The 14,053-nt window shown below is 54.0% G+C and overlaps 2 protein-coding genes across 2 annotated transcripts, besides 1 other annotated feature; both read right to left on the bottom strand.

Annotated features, from left to right (window-relative positions):
* Positions 1-262: 262 nt before the first annotated feature.
* Positions 263-1,594, bottom strand: CYME_CMT012C (similar to C3HC4 zinc-binding integral peroxisomal membrane protein PEX10; the record flags this gene model as incomplete). Its single annotated transcript, XM_005539028.1, has 1 exon — positions 263-1,594. The coding sequence occupies one exon, from the start codon at positions 1,592-1,594 to the stop codon at positions 263-265; it is 1,332 nt and encodes a 443-aa protein (XP_005539085.1).
* Positions 1,592-4,846: a sequence feature (repetitive element).
* A 514-nt stretch (positions 4,847-5,360) lies between these two features.
* CYME_CMT010C (retroelement, alive) lies at positions 5,361-7,082 on the bottom strand (the record flags this gene model as incomplete). Its single annotated transcript, XM_005539027.1, has 1 exon — positions 5,361-7,082. The coding sequence occupies one exon, from the start codon at positions 7,080-7,082 to the stop codon at positions 5,361-5,363; it is 1,722 nt and encodes a 573-aa protein (XP_005539084.1).
* Between the last annotated feature and the right edge of the window lie 6,971 nt (positions 7,083-14,053).

The following is a 14,053-nucleotide window of genomic DNA, read 5'->3' as shown; positions in this document are numbered from 1 at the left end:
AACGTAGCTCGAGGGACAGTGGGAGACCGACGTACTTGATACCCGATACAAGAGAGAGAAAGGAAGCAGTCGCAGAAAACGCCTGCAATGGCTTGCGTTGGTGACAACTGGAATCGATCCTCTCGTACGTGTTTACGTCCACATTGGAAGACCTGTTCCACTCAATTCTGGCATGGGTGCAATCACCGTCAGGTTAGACACTGTCATATTAGGGCGTTTTCAGCGATCCGACGAGCACGGAACGCTTAGGCATACAATGAATTCATCCGAGGCTGTAGAGGCAACGTAAGTCATTCAACTGTGCCTCTCGACGACAAACTGGACAAGAGTTTTGCTGACGCACCCAGTCCAGGATGCAGATCCAACAGAAGACGTGTCCACAGGCAGTACATGTGGGGTCCTGGCACTGATCCAAGCAGAGCACGCAGCGGTGTCGCGACTCGTTTCGCGCTCGCCTTGCAGTGGGTACAGGCTCGAATTTGGGCGATACCACAGACCATGACCGCTGTTGATCTGTCGTTCTGGAGCCAGGAAGCCCGGTTTCTTCGCCCGAGAATCGATCTGTGGTGTGCACAGCGGTCACCATCTGAGGCCGAGCCTGCGAGACGCCATCACCTGCGATTCGCTTCGAGGTGGATACACTGGCATACATTTTGCGAAACAGCTCAAGTGCCCATTTGAAAAGCACGCGGAGCTTTCGCTTCCATGCTGGACGCTGCATCAACACATCAATGGGTTCGAGGACGAGCTGCACGATGAGCAAAAGACCTAGAGCATCATATCGAGGTGAATACGCCCTTGACCGCCCAATATGCACGAGACGCACACCAGCAAGCCTCTTCGCTGGGTCATAGTAGCGCCCATACAAATAGAACAGTGCAAGATGCACACGCATGAGCCACTGTATCGTGAGTGCCAGTGCATGGCGATCGGAGCTTTGTAGCAATTGCAGACGTGCGCAGCAAGTGTCTACGAAACGTAAGGTACTGGCTACTCGGCAGCGTCTCTCGCGACTCAAGAGACATTGCGAGTACCAGTCACGCTCCAAGAACCGGGCGACTCGACGCAGTGCTACCCGGAGCCAGTACAGAAGCAGCTGAAAAGAGTCGATGGTGGCATAGAGCAATGTTTCCAATAGTCGCTGTTTCCAAGATAGGGTTGCCACTTGGATGCGATCACCGGTAGCTATGGTGCACTCGAAAAGGTCACAAAACTCTTCTCCGGGTGTTTGGCGACCGATTCCCACTGTGCTCCAGTAGAAGACGAGGTCACTCAGAAAGCGAAACGCTGTCGGTGGTGCTCCAAGCGGCTCCCACGGCTGCTGGAGACTCCCCAGTGTGCTAGAACGTGACGTTCCTTGCGCTTGCCCGGTTGACAACGGCACACGACTTGGGGCCCGCTGTGCACGCGACCAGCGTTGGTTTAATCGCTGGATGTGAAGGAAACGGCCCAGGACTATACTGCCGCCTTGCCATATATTTTGCAGCGCCCGTGCGAGCTCATTCCGTACTTGCTTATCTTTTTCGCTGGCTCTGAGAACTTCCGCCTGTTGCGCTACGGGCACGCGGACAGACGCTCGGGTGAGAGTCGCCATCACCGCCAACAACAAACGCCTTTCGAAAGAAAAACGTTGTCGCCAGCGGTGTACAGTAGTGGCGGCAACCGCGCCCTAGACATAGCGTCTTGAACTGACGTGCAGACGCCTCTCAGTTTTCTTGGACCGGCCACCCACTACTGCTTCCAACTGTTTCTCATATAGTTCCACTTTGAGAGGTTGTCCAATAAAGTTTTCTCTCGTGTCAACTCTGGAGTTCAGTTCTCCAGCACCGCACATTTCCTTATACTGATAGCGGCATTTAAGTCACGGTTCACAAACTCCATGCGTTTCATGCCGTTGGGAGTTGTACTCACTAATGCAAGTAGTCCACGAACTTTCGCTCTTCTTTCCATTCGCTCTTCTGTTAGCGGTGCGTACTTTGCTATTTCCTCAGGGCTCCGCTGACACTTTTCCATCTCGACTCTCTGAAGTGTACACCCCAACTCTTGGTGTGTATACGATGTTCGGAACTCATCTACTGGTATCGTAACGAAACGCCGTGCACACTCCTTGTACGTTCTTGTCGTTGGAGCTGGCGTAGTCCCTTTTTGGGTCTTCCATCGCCCTGCTCCGTACGCTACTACGAGCCTCTGATTTTCATCCTCCTTGAGGGCGCTCAGCTGATTGAAAAAATTGGCAAACGCCCGCTGCCTCCCACTGTATAGATTCAATCGCAGACGAGCCCACCGGGCTTGGTATACTCCTCCCACAGCGCATCTCAATGGGCAACACGATCTTCCACGAATTTCCGAAAAGCTGTAAAGTCCGCTCCGCGGCTCGTCACCTCGCTCAAAGCTTCCAGGCGATCCTTCATTCCTGCATTCCACGTCCCAATTTTCTTCCTTGCATTCGTTATACCCGATTCTCGATAGTATATCGCTCTCGAGAACCTCAAAAGACGCATGTCTTTCTGACGCAAGTTGCTGTCAGTACCATCTTCCGCACGCTTCGGTGCTGCGATAATTATGATATTCGTATTCCCGGGGCCCGCGCCAACGACAAGATCGTTATCCTGCACTTTCTGTGTCTCAGGGCCCGCCTTCTTGTTTTCTTCATGCTTCGCCGCGCCAACCATAAAGGCGTTATCCTACACCTCCTGCATCACAGGATCCGCCTTCTTCTCATCTCCATCCTTCGTCACGGGCGAAGCCGAGGGCGGAACTGGACGATCTCTCTTCAACCGCCGATAGTGTACACACAAGGCTACTCCATCGGTTTCGATCAACCCAGTAAATACCTTTTGTTTGCTGACTTTGAGGCGTTTGAAATCGAAGATATTCTTCCAGCACGTCTCCCGGTTTTCACCGGTGAACTCTGTCTTCTTTACATCGACCTCCGGACAGATCTCCTTCATTTTGCTGTAATGTGCGTTGGGGTCGACTTTCGCAAAATGTGACTTGATGTTGCACATTGGAACGACGCTGAGGCGCTTACCCATTAGGAACGCCTTCCATCTCTCCCACTCGTCATTTGTCTCTTCGCTCAGCTTCATCTCTGCCTTGCGTTCGAGCTCTCGGTCCAGAAGCACGATATACCGCCGGACGAGGCGATAGTATCTTTCCTTATCTTTTGTTCAGCTCTGATATGTTGTCTGTTGGATTTGCCAACCCCAAGATTGCACGGTGCTCTTGTATAACCGCACGGATTACAGAAGCTTCATTCGTGCTCTCTTTTGACGCCTTCCTGTCGACGAATTCGACCTCACCTTCATGCCTGCGATCATTCGTGATGCCGTTGACAATCGCCCATATCCTCCTGCGAGAGATGCCAGGGAACAGTGCAAATACGGCGCGTATCATGCAACGTTCGAGGTTCGTTGTCAAATGGTTCTTCAGATTCGTGATGTACTTCATCGACCCGCAGTCGTAAACACCCCAGTCACCCTTGTTTCGAGTACCCTTGAAGCTGTAAAAGGGATGTTTTTCGTGGAGAACATGCAACCGCTCATTTTCCATCCGCGCTTTCTCTGTGCCAAGCATCAGGTGACGAATAAACGTCTTGTCGAAAAACTTGTCTGGAATCTCGACCGTTTCCATGTGCTTCACGTCTTCGTACATCTTCCTCGCCAAATACATCAGTCCCGACGACGCATTGACAATACTCTTGGAGTACGAGTCGACACGCTTTTTGATAGCGTCTCGCAGCTTTCCCCTGTAGGGATCCTTGATATGTCCAAGATGAATGGCTTTCACCACCATCTCGTCGTACAGTTGTCTTTCTTGCCGCCTTCAACGTAGGGCCTCCCACTTTCGGTCCTTCCTCTCTTCCTTTTCTTCTGGATTCCGTACGGTTTTTTTGTTTTTTTTTTCTGGCAGCCGGCGCCAATGCGCCTCCAGGATCGTGGACTTGCTTTTTCATAACTTTTCTTTTTTTAGTTTTTTATTTTTATTTCTTGAACGCTCTTTGAACGCTTCCGTTCTATACTGCGAAAAACACTTGACTAGACTTGTTTGAAGTTTGAAACAAAAACGAACTGAAATACTGTACTTGGTTACGATCTCAACGGAAATCCGACTTTCACAGCTAGAACAACACGCTTCTGATCACGATCGCGTTTCCCTTCAACAACGGCACACGCATCTTGTCAGTTAACTTCCCGATCTCCTAGGTGCGCCCACCGAGCGCGATTCTTTTTTTCATAGACAAGACGTTTACTTGTGGCAGCATTCTCCGATTTTACGCTTTTTCTTTTCTTTCTTTTTTTGTGTTATTCTTCAGTGCGCGGTGAGGTATCCATCAAACCCTCTACTTCCAAGTTACATTATCTACACCTCTTCTTGGATATTCTGGTCGTTTCATTCGTTCTACCTTGTGCCTTGTGCCTACCCTAATTGTCCAAAATAGCGTCCTTACCTTTGGTGCAGATGCATCACGGAGATAGAACGGCGTTTCCTTACCACGGAGGGCGTCGGCTCGAGGCGTGGTTCACCCGACATAGAATCGGTTCTCGTCGTCAGTGTGTGCTCGGACAGTCTGCGGATGCAGGCTTGTCTTCGCTGCACGACACGCTGGAGAAACCTGACTGTTCGGATATATCTTGGGAGCTGCCTCTCTCCTTCATGATCATGCATGGAATGCGTTGTTGTCGGTTGGCAATGCAGGTTTGTGCTTGACACCCACCACAGTGGGTAAGCACAGAAAGCGCACTGAGCCCGTGTGCGCATCCGATTCGCTGGACCCTTCTTTCTAGAAGGTAGCACGTGAATTTGTTGGCCACTAATGAGCACTGAGGCTCGGTTAGCGGACCATCAGTTGCCAGTGCTACACTCAGAGTGAGTGTCCGGCCTTCGACTATCACGGTGATGCCCAGCTGCTGCTGTCCTTCAAGGAGCTCGTTGCGCTCCTGTTTCCAGCGCGGGCACTGTAAGCCCAAATATGTCAGCGTCTCGAGGGGTCTCGTCTCGATAGCAGGGACAGTGTGATTCCCAGTGCGATTCCAGTGTTCCTATACGGCTTAGAGCCGGTGCTGGTAGTCAGAAGCCACCAACGCGGATTTTGGCAAGCCACTGGGTACCGCGAGCAAGTCCCGGGAATTCCAGCGCCTCCCACCAGTACTTGCACGTGTATGTTGGGTTGTAGTTCCGGTACAGGGTCAAGCCGGCGTTACTAGCGCGACTGGTACCGTGTCTACCTTCCCATATTGGCGTTTGGACCGTACGCTTCAGGCGACGGGAGAATTCTATATTTCTGGGGAACGATTGGGTAGCGTGTTTTCGCGTAAGAGGCGCTTCAGCCAAATCTGCGCTGATTTCATCCAAGTGTTCTAGCGGTGCGTTGGGGTCTGCATGAAAATCCGACTCAAAGAGGTGCGCATAGTGGGCCCTTTGGCCCGCATACATGCCCGGCAGCCTGCTGCTATCGCTTCTGTCGAGGGTATTTGGAGTTCAAGTCCGAGTGCCAGCGGGTTGGTTGCTCTGCTCTGCATTGAGCATCCAACAACAACAACGAGTCGCATTGCCCTGTTAGCGGCTGTCTGCAGACGTGAGGCATTTGTGTGCTTCATGCCGCACCACCCAGCACCCCAGGTCGCAGGCTGGATGATACACATCCTTAGCGCCCTCGTACGGATTGCTAAGGGGATAGAGGGATCGGATAGGAATGGGCGTGCGATCGCTGTACCTCTATGCATCTTGGCGATCATCTCGTCAACGTGTGCCTTTTCGTCGAGCGTCGGCGTGAGACAGACCCCCAGGTAGCGATATTTTTCCACGATCGGAATTTCCTGATTCTGCAACCGCCACGAGCGATTGCGAATGCTCTGCGAGTCTCCATGGATGACCATGACGCCGCACTTCGATGCTCCTATGCTCATCTCCCAGCGATCGGCCCAGGCGCTAACTTGTTCCATGCTAGCCGCAAGCGTTTCCGGGGCGGGTGCCAACAGCACCACATCGTCCGCGAATAGAAGGCCTGCGAGGCGGTTCCTATGCGAGGGCTCTTTACCGGGCTCTCCGCAGTCTATCCACGGCACCTCAACCACGAATTGTCTGCGGTTGTTCAGCAGATCGTTGATGAAGATGCTGAAAAGGAGCGTGGATGCGGGTTCGCCCTGTCGCAGTCCACGTCGGATTCTTATGGAAGGGGTTTTTGACCCGTCGCCCAGTCGGATGCGCATCCACGAGTCTGCATAGAGCGCACTGAAGAACGCCAAGCACTTTTCGGAGACTCCGGCGCGTTCCATCTTGAGAAACGGAGCCTCGTGCGGGGCCGTTTCAAAGGCCTTTTGAAAGTCGATGAAGCATACGTAAGTTGGTTGTTGGCCGCCAATGGAGCGACGTTGCGCCACTTCAATGTGGGTCAGGGCATGGCTCATGCATTCCTCGCGGCTCCGGAATCCAGCCTGTTCTGGGGCGAAGAACTTGCGCTCCTGGAGGCCTCTCTGGATCCGGTTCGTGGGAATGGCGCAAAGTAGCTTCATGATTGACGGGATGAGGCGCATAGTCTGGTAGTCGTTCATGTCTGTGGGGGAGTCCTTTTTGAGGATCGGTACGACCTCGGCAGTCCTCCGTACATCCGGGATGTACGCCTCTTCGAACATGCGTTGGATGAGCTCCAGAAGGCGTTTGCCTAAGATTGTGTCAGGTTCATCTGGTATCGATGGTGTCCCTGTTGTCTCGTCTTTTGGGGTCACCAGTTTCATCCACTCCGCAGGGATACCGTTAAAGCCAGGTGTTTTGCGGTTGCTTGAGCATAGCAGGGTCCGAACAGATTCAGGCCAGAAGATTGGGTCGTTCCATTCCGGTACCGGGTCGAGGCGCTGTAGTTTGGCAGCATATTGGTGCCAATAGATTCGGTTTCGGCAGTGCCCAGTTGCGTCTTCATGCAGCTCTGTGCCGTGGTCCGTCCAGGCCTCATTCACTGAGGCACTCTCCGTCCTCAGCGCTTCCTCATAAACGATTGGTGTGAGTCCCAGGCACTTTTTTGGTGGGTCCAGTCTCGATCGAATGTAGCGCCAGGTCTCATCTTCGTTGGTGCTCTCTAGCATAGATTTCGCTAGGGAGGCGATTTTGCGGTTTCGATCCTCTCGTTTGTCTTCTCTGGAAAGTTTCTTCTTTCTTTTGATAGCTTCCTCATGTTGTGCCTGTAGCGCCGTTAGGACTGCCGTCGCTTCCTTGTCTCCGGCGTTGGCGCGTATGGCGGTGCGGTTGACGATCTTGTTGAGTCGGTAGCATTCATCAATCCGAGTTTTGGTACGTCGTTTCAGGTACTGAGGTTTGCAACTGTTGTGTTCTGGCCCAAGCAGTCCCAACTCTCTGGCAGTCTTCTGATTCGCATCTACAAACTCGCGTGCCAATTGGTCTAAAGGCTTGCATGCACGGCTTTTCGGATCTTCAGCGCTGTGAGTAGGTGACTGGGTTTGGCGACGGCTTTCTTGAGTTCCTGCTGGGGTGCCCTTTCGGGAAATGACTTGTGATGGGCTCGTTTGGGAGTTCTTTTTTCTATTCTTCTGTCTTTTCTTGTTGGTCTTCTTCTTCTTCGGGCTTTTTGCCGAGCTGCTTTCTCTGGTTATTCTTCTGGTACGTGGATCATGAGGTTTCTGTGTCTCTTCTTCCGTATCGCCTTGGGTCTCTTTTCCTATTGCAGAGTCCCCGACTTGTATCAGATCCTCTTTACTGTACTGGTGATTCGATATCTCGTCGTCTAGTATCGAGGCTATCCCAAAAATATTCCATGATGCGAAAACTAACGAGTCGTAGCGCGTAAGGGAATAGGAATAGCGCTGCGGCACTCTAGAGGTACGTCGTCGATTTAAACGCACCCTCCACGGGGTATATGAGCGCACATGCCACCAGCACCTCCTACATTCCAGTCGTTCATTGAGTGCCTGGCACAGCGCTAGCGTACATTCAAAAGTACATAGTCAAGGTCGATACAAATGCGACCTTTATCTTGCCGGACGCGTGAAGCTACCCGCAACCACAGTGGATACTCTATGAACCAACCTTTCAGCGGCTTAGTATCCGCTCCCCAAACACGTAGGCGAGCAAGTCGCCTATTCTAGCTTCGATCGCGAGTATGCCGCCAGCCGTCCTCCAAAATATCCACCGAGACTGTTTCCAAAGTTGAGGTAGAAACCAATGTAGGAGGTAAAACTGAGCCCAAGTTCGAGGATGTATCCAGGAGTTGTGCCCGAACCTGCAGCGTTGATTCTAGAGCAGCGGATAAGTACGCAGAACTCTCGTCATCATTCTCTGCTACTGCCTCCGGGCCTCCGTTCGTTGCGGTCAAGGTCCGTGTCGTGGGCTTCCTTCGCCGTCGCCCAAGCACCCCGCGTTAACCCACTTTCAGAGCTTCTCCGGAAAACTAGACCTCTTAGGCAGGCGTAGTGCATGGGGCTTGTAAGATAGCTGTTCTTTCATATATAGTTTGTGACTGGTTTGTTTCGTAGTGTTCTTTTTCCATAGCAAGGAACACTGATGCAGCCGCTGTGCACCCGCGGATCAGCAGCCGTCGCTAAATCGATGGGCCCCAGTGTTTCCGGCGCTGGACCGTTGCGTCGCCGCGACATCCCCGTTGTCACGCAGTCCCCGTGCGGTCGATACGTGTCCACTAGGGGACGCCGCCGCCGACACCGGTTCTTTGAGACTGCGAGCCGTCGATTTCTTGATATGTGGCATCAATCGAATCGCATTTTGAGATCGCCGCGGGGATGCCGGACCGTGTGGAAGAAACAGGTCGGCTTCGTCACGTCACGGGGACGCGACTCGGGTTGTGGCTCAGGTATCTTCGTACGGCGATATGGTGACCTCGGAGGCGATTTTCTCTTCATCGAACGACGGAGCTGTGATGTGATTCTCGACGGTCGATGTATTGTGGTGAACATGGGGGTGGTGTGCATCGCGGTGGCTTTGGCGGTCGAAGGAAATAGTTGATCCAGGTTTTTCATTCTCAGGTTTATTTGAGACCTGATCTCCCGCGAGAGCTTTAGCTTGGGAGTCTAGGCTTTTGAAAGTGAAATGAGGGTGCAGAGGATCTAGTCTCTGAAGGTACTTCGACTGAGATCGATATGTTTAGTAGATTTTGGTTTCGTATTCTCGTGGGGTTTTTGTTTCTTATTGTGGGAATAAGAGCCGCTTCCGCTGGACCAACAAAGCTATACCAGCAAGCATACAGCACAGGCGGAGGATATGTGTCGGGGAACGGTCTCTGTGAACCTGTGACGAAGATTGGCCCTTGCCAGACTGAAAAGAAATGCGTACGGTTTGAAGTCCTCGAAATCTGCGATAAGGAAAAGCTCATTTGTGCGAAAGAGACCCCTTCGATCGTGCAGGGCGTCGACCCCGGGCCTCAGGTCGCCACGGGAAATTGGTTTGTTCGACCGTTCCAAGAAGGGACCAATGCCGTCGACGCATTCGGAACAATTTTGACTCCTTCATGCACGCGAGAGTGTGTGTATACACAGGTCGAAGTTTGCAAGGAATATCTGCTGCTCAACAAGTGCCGTGTATGTACGGAGACATTTGAAATCACGGCATTTCATGGAGGAAACGCTCAGAACGTCACGTCAGAGTCGCAAGTCGTAGTCCAAAAGGAAGGCGGTTGGGATTCGATCATGGAATGGGCCTTATATAGACTTAATCCCAAACCTACATCGGGAATATCCCGGACTCCGAACGGGTTCTGGTGCGTCCCGATTTCGAAAATATGTACATTCGAGATTTTTCCGTTCCAGCAAGCATTGTCAAAAAATTCTGAACAAAAAACAGAGCGAGAAACGCCCCAAGGGACTGCAACAGCACAGAGCAGCGTGATAGCACAGTCGAATGCACCAATAACAGTACAGCAATCAAAACCAGTACGAAGATCAGTAGAGACGGTCGCATACACAAAGCAGCGGTCTAAGACAGCAATTTCGCAAACACCATCCGAGTCGCAAATACTGTATACAAGCACAAGGCCATCAAGATCAATAAGCAGCCGTGGTTCAAAGAGGGCCACTACAAGCGTATCATATTCATCCTTGCAGGCAAAGACCAAGACTGCTTCGCCCACTATAACTCAATCGAACGACGTGAGTTCGTCTGTCTCTGCGAGTGCATATCAAAGCGCCTCTGCGAGTGCGTCTGCCAGTGCCTCGTACTCGTACTCGTACTCTCAGTCGAAGAGCAAGTCTGCGTCTGCCAGCGCATCTGCGAGCGCTTCTGGGTCGTACTCTGTGAGCGCGTATGACTCCGCGAGTGCATCTCTAAGCGCCTCTGCGAGTGCGTCTGCCAGTGCCTCGTACTCGTACACGTACTCTCAGTCGAAGAGCGAGTCTGCGTCTGCCAGCGCATCTGCGAGCGCTTCTGGTTCATACTCTGTGAGCGCGTATGACTCTGCGAGTGCATCTCTAAGCGCCTCTGCGAGTGCATCTGCCAGTGCCTCGTACTCGTACTCGTACTCTCAGTCGAAGAGCGAGTCTGCGTCTGCCAGCGCATCTGCGAGCGCTTCTGGTTCATACTCTGTGAGCGCGTATGACTCTGCGAGTGCATCTCTAAGCGCCTCTGCGAGTGCATCTGCCAGTGCCTCGTACTCGTACTCGTACTCTCAGTCGAAGAGCGAGTCTGCGTCTGCTAGTTCATCTGCGAGTGCGTCTGCCAGTGCCTCGTACTCGTACTCGTACTCTCAGTCGAAGAGCGAGTCTGCGTCTGCCAGCGCATCTGCGAGCGCTTCTGGGTCGTACTCTGTGAGCGCGTATGACTCTGCGAGTGCATCTCTAAGCGCCTCTGCGAGTGCGTCTGCTAGTTCATCTGCGAGTGCGTCTGCCAGTGCCTCGTACTCGTACTCGTACTCTCAGTCGAAGAGCGAGTCTGCGTCTGCCAGCGCATCTGCGAGCGCTTCTGGTTCGTACTCTGTGAGCGCGTATGACTCTGCGAGTGCATCTCTAAGCGCCTCTGCGAGTGCATCTCTAAGCGCCTCTGCGAGTGCATCTCTAAGCGCCTCTGCGAGTGCGTCTGCTAGTTCATCTGCGAGTGCATCTGCCAGTGCCTCGTACTCGCACTCGTACTCTCAGTCGAAGAGCGAGTCTGCGTCTGCCAGCGCATCTGCGAGCGCTTCTGGTTCATACTCTGTGAGCGCGTATGACTCTGCGAGTGCATCTCTAAGCGCCTCTGCGAGTGCGTCTGCTAGTTCATCTGCGAGTGCGTCTGCCAGTGCCTCGTACTCGTACTCGTACTCTCAGTCGAAGAGCAAGTCTGCGTCTGCCAGCGCATCTGCGAGCGCTTCTGGGTCGTACTCTGTGAGCGCGTATGACTCTGCGAGTGCGTCTGCTAGTTCATCTGCGAGTGCGTCTGCCAGTGCCTCGTACTCGTACTCGTACTCTCAGTCGAAGAGCGAGTCTGCGTCTGCCAGCGCATCTGCGAGCGCTTCTGGGTCGTACTCTGTGAGCGCGTATGACTCTGCGAGTGCATCTCTAAGCGCCTCTGCGAGTGCGTCTGCTAGTTCATCTGTGAGTGCGTCTGCCAGTGCCTCGTACTCGTACTCGTACTCTCAGTCGAAGAGCGAGTCTGCGTCTGCCAGCGCATCTGCGAGCGCTTCTGGGTCGTACTCTGTGAGCGCGTATGACTCTGCGAGTGCATCTCTAAGCGCCTCTGCGAGCGCGTCTGCCAGTGCATCTGCGAGCGCTTCTGGGTCGTACTCTGTGAGCGCGTATGACTCTGCGAGTGCATCTCTAAGCGCCTCTGCGAGTGCGTCTGCTAGTTCATCTGCGAGTGCGTCTGCCAGTGCCTCGTACTCGTACTCGTACTCGTACTCTCAGTCGAAGAGCGAGTCTGCGTCTGCCAGCGCATCTGCGAGCGCTTCTGGGTCGTACTCTGTGAGCGCGTATGACTCTGCGAGTGCATCTCTAAGCGCCTCTGCGAGTGCATCTGTAAGCGCCTCTGCGAGTGCGTCTGCCAGTGCCTCGTACTCGTACTCGTACTCTCAGTCGAAGAGCGAGTCTGCGTCTGCCAGCGCATCTGCGAGCGCTTCTGGGTCGTACTCTGTGAGCGCGTATGACTCTGCGAGTGCATCTCTAAGCGCCTCTGCGAGTGCGTCTGCCAGTGCCTCGTACTCGTACTCGTACTCGTACTCTCAGTCGAAGAGCGAGTCTGCGTCTGCCAGCGCATCTGCGAGCGCTTCTGGTTCATACTCTGTGAGCGCGTATGACTCTGCGAGTGCATCTCTAAGCGCCTCTGCGAGTGCGTCTGCCAGTGCCTCGTCCTCGTACTCGTACTCGTACTCTCAGTCGAAGAGCGAGTCTGCGTCTGCCAGCGCATCTGCGAGCGCTTCTGGTTCATACTCTGTGAGCGCGTATGACTCTGCGAGTGCATCTCTAAGCGCCTCCGCGAGTGCGTCTGCTAGTTCATCTGCGAGTGCGTCTGCCAGTGCCTCGTACTCGTACTCGTACTCTCAGTCGAAGAGCGAGTCTGCGTCTGCCAGCGCATCTGCGAGCGCTTCTGGTTCGTACTCTGTGAGCGCGTATGACTCTGCGAGTGCATCTGTAAGCGCCTCTGCGAGTGCGTCTGCCAGTGCCTCGTACTCGTACTCGTACTCGTACTCTCAGTCGAAGAGCGAGTCTGCGTCTGCCAGCGCATCTGCGAGCGCTTCTGGGTCGTACTCTGTGAGCGCGTATGACTCTGCGAGTGCGTCTTCCAGTGCCTCGTACTCGTACTCGTACTCTCAGTCGAAGAGCGAGTCTGCGTCTGCCAGCGCATCTGCGAGCGCTTCTGGGTCGTACTCTGTGAGCGCGTATGACTCTGCGAGTGCATCTCTAAGCGCCTCTGCGAGTGCGTCTGCTAGTTCATCTGCGAGTGCGTCTGCCAGTGCCTCGTACTCGTACTCGTACTCTCAGTCGAAGAGCGAGTCTGCGTCTGCCAGCGCATCTGCGAGCGCTTGTGGTTCGTACTCTGTGAGCGCGTATGACTCTGCGAGTGCATCTGTAAGCGCCTCTGCGAGTGCATCTGTAGGCGCCTCTGCGAGTGCATCTGTAAGCGCCTCTGCGAGTGCGTGTGCTAGTTCATCTGCGAGTGCATCTGCCAGTGCCTCGTACTCGTACTCGTACTCTCAGTCGAAGAGCGAGTCTGCGTCTGCCAGCGCATCTGCGAGCGCTTCTGGTTCATACTCTGTGAGCGCGTATGACTCTGCGAGTGCATCTGTAAGCGCCTGTGCGAGTGCATCTGTAAGCGCCTCTGCGAGTGCATCTGCAAGCGCCTCGGCGAGTGCATCTCTAAGCGCCTCTGCGAGCGCGTCTGCCAGTGCATCTGCGAGCGCTTCTGGGTCGTACTCTGTGAGCGCGTATGACTCTGCGAGTGCATCTGTAAGCGCCTCTGCGAGTGCGTCTGCTAGTTCATCTGCGAGTGCGTCTGCCAGTGCCTCGTACTCGTACTCGTACTCTCAGTCGAAGAGCGAGTGTGCGTCTGCCAGCGCATCTGCGAGCGCTTCTGGGTCGTACTCTGTGAGCGCGTATGACTCTGCGAGTGCATCTCTAAGCGCCTCTGCGAGTGCGTCTCTAAGCGCCTCTGCGAGTGCGTCTGCCAGTGCCTCGTACTCGTACTCGTACTCTCAGTCGAAGAGCGAGTCTGCGTCTGCCAGCGCATCTGCGAGCGCTTCTGGGTCGTACTCTGTGAGCGCGTATGACTCTGCGAGTGCATCTCTAAGCGCCTCAGCGAGTGCGTCTGCCAGTGCCTCTGCGAGTGCATCTCTAAGCGCCTCTGCGAGTGCATCTCTAAGCGCCTCCGCGAGTGCGTCTCTAAGCGCCTCCGCGAGTGCATCTCTAAGCGCCTCAGGGAGTGCATCTCTAAGCGCCTCTGCGAGTGCGTCTGCTAGTTCATCTGCGAGTGCGTCTGCCAGTGCCTCGTACTCGTACTCGTACTCTCAGTCGAAGAGCGAGTCTGCGTCTGCCAGCGCATCTGCGAGCGCTTCTGGGTCGTACTCTGTGAGCGCGTATGACTCTGCGAGTGCATCTCTAAGCGCCTCTGCGAGTGCGTCTGCTAGTTC

The sequence above is a fragment of the Cyanidioschyzon merolae genome, chromosome 20 (assembly GCF_000091205.1).
Source record: "Cyanidioschyzon merolae strain 10D DNA, chromosome 20, complete genome".
Classification (NCBI taxonomy): domain Eukaryota; phylum Rhodophyta; class Bangiophyceae; order Cyanidiales; family Cyanidiaceae; genus Cyanidioschyzon; species Cyanidioschyzon merolae.
Note: the sequence above shows the minus strand (reverse complement) of the source record. Positions and strands in the feature narration are given on the sequence as shown.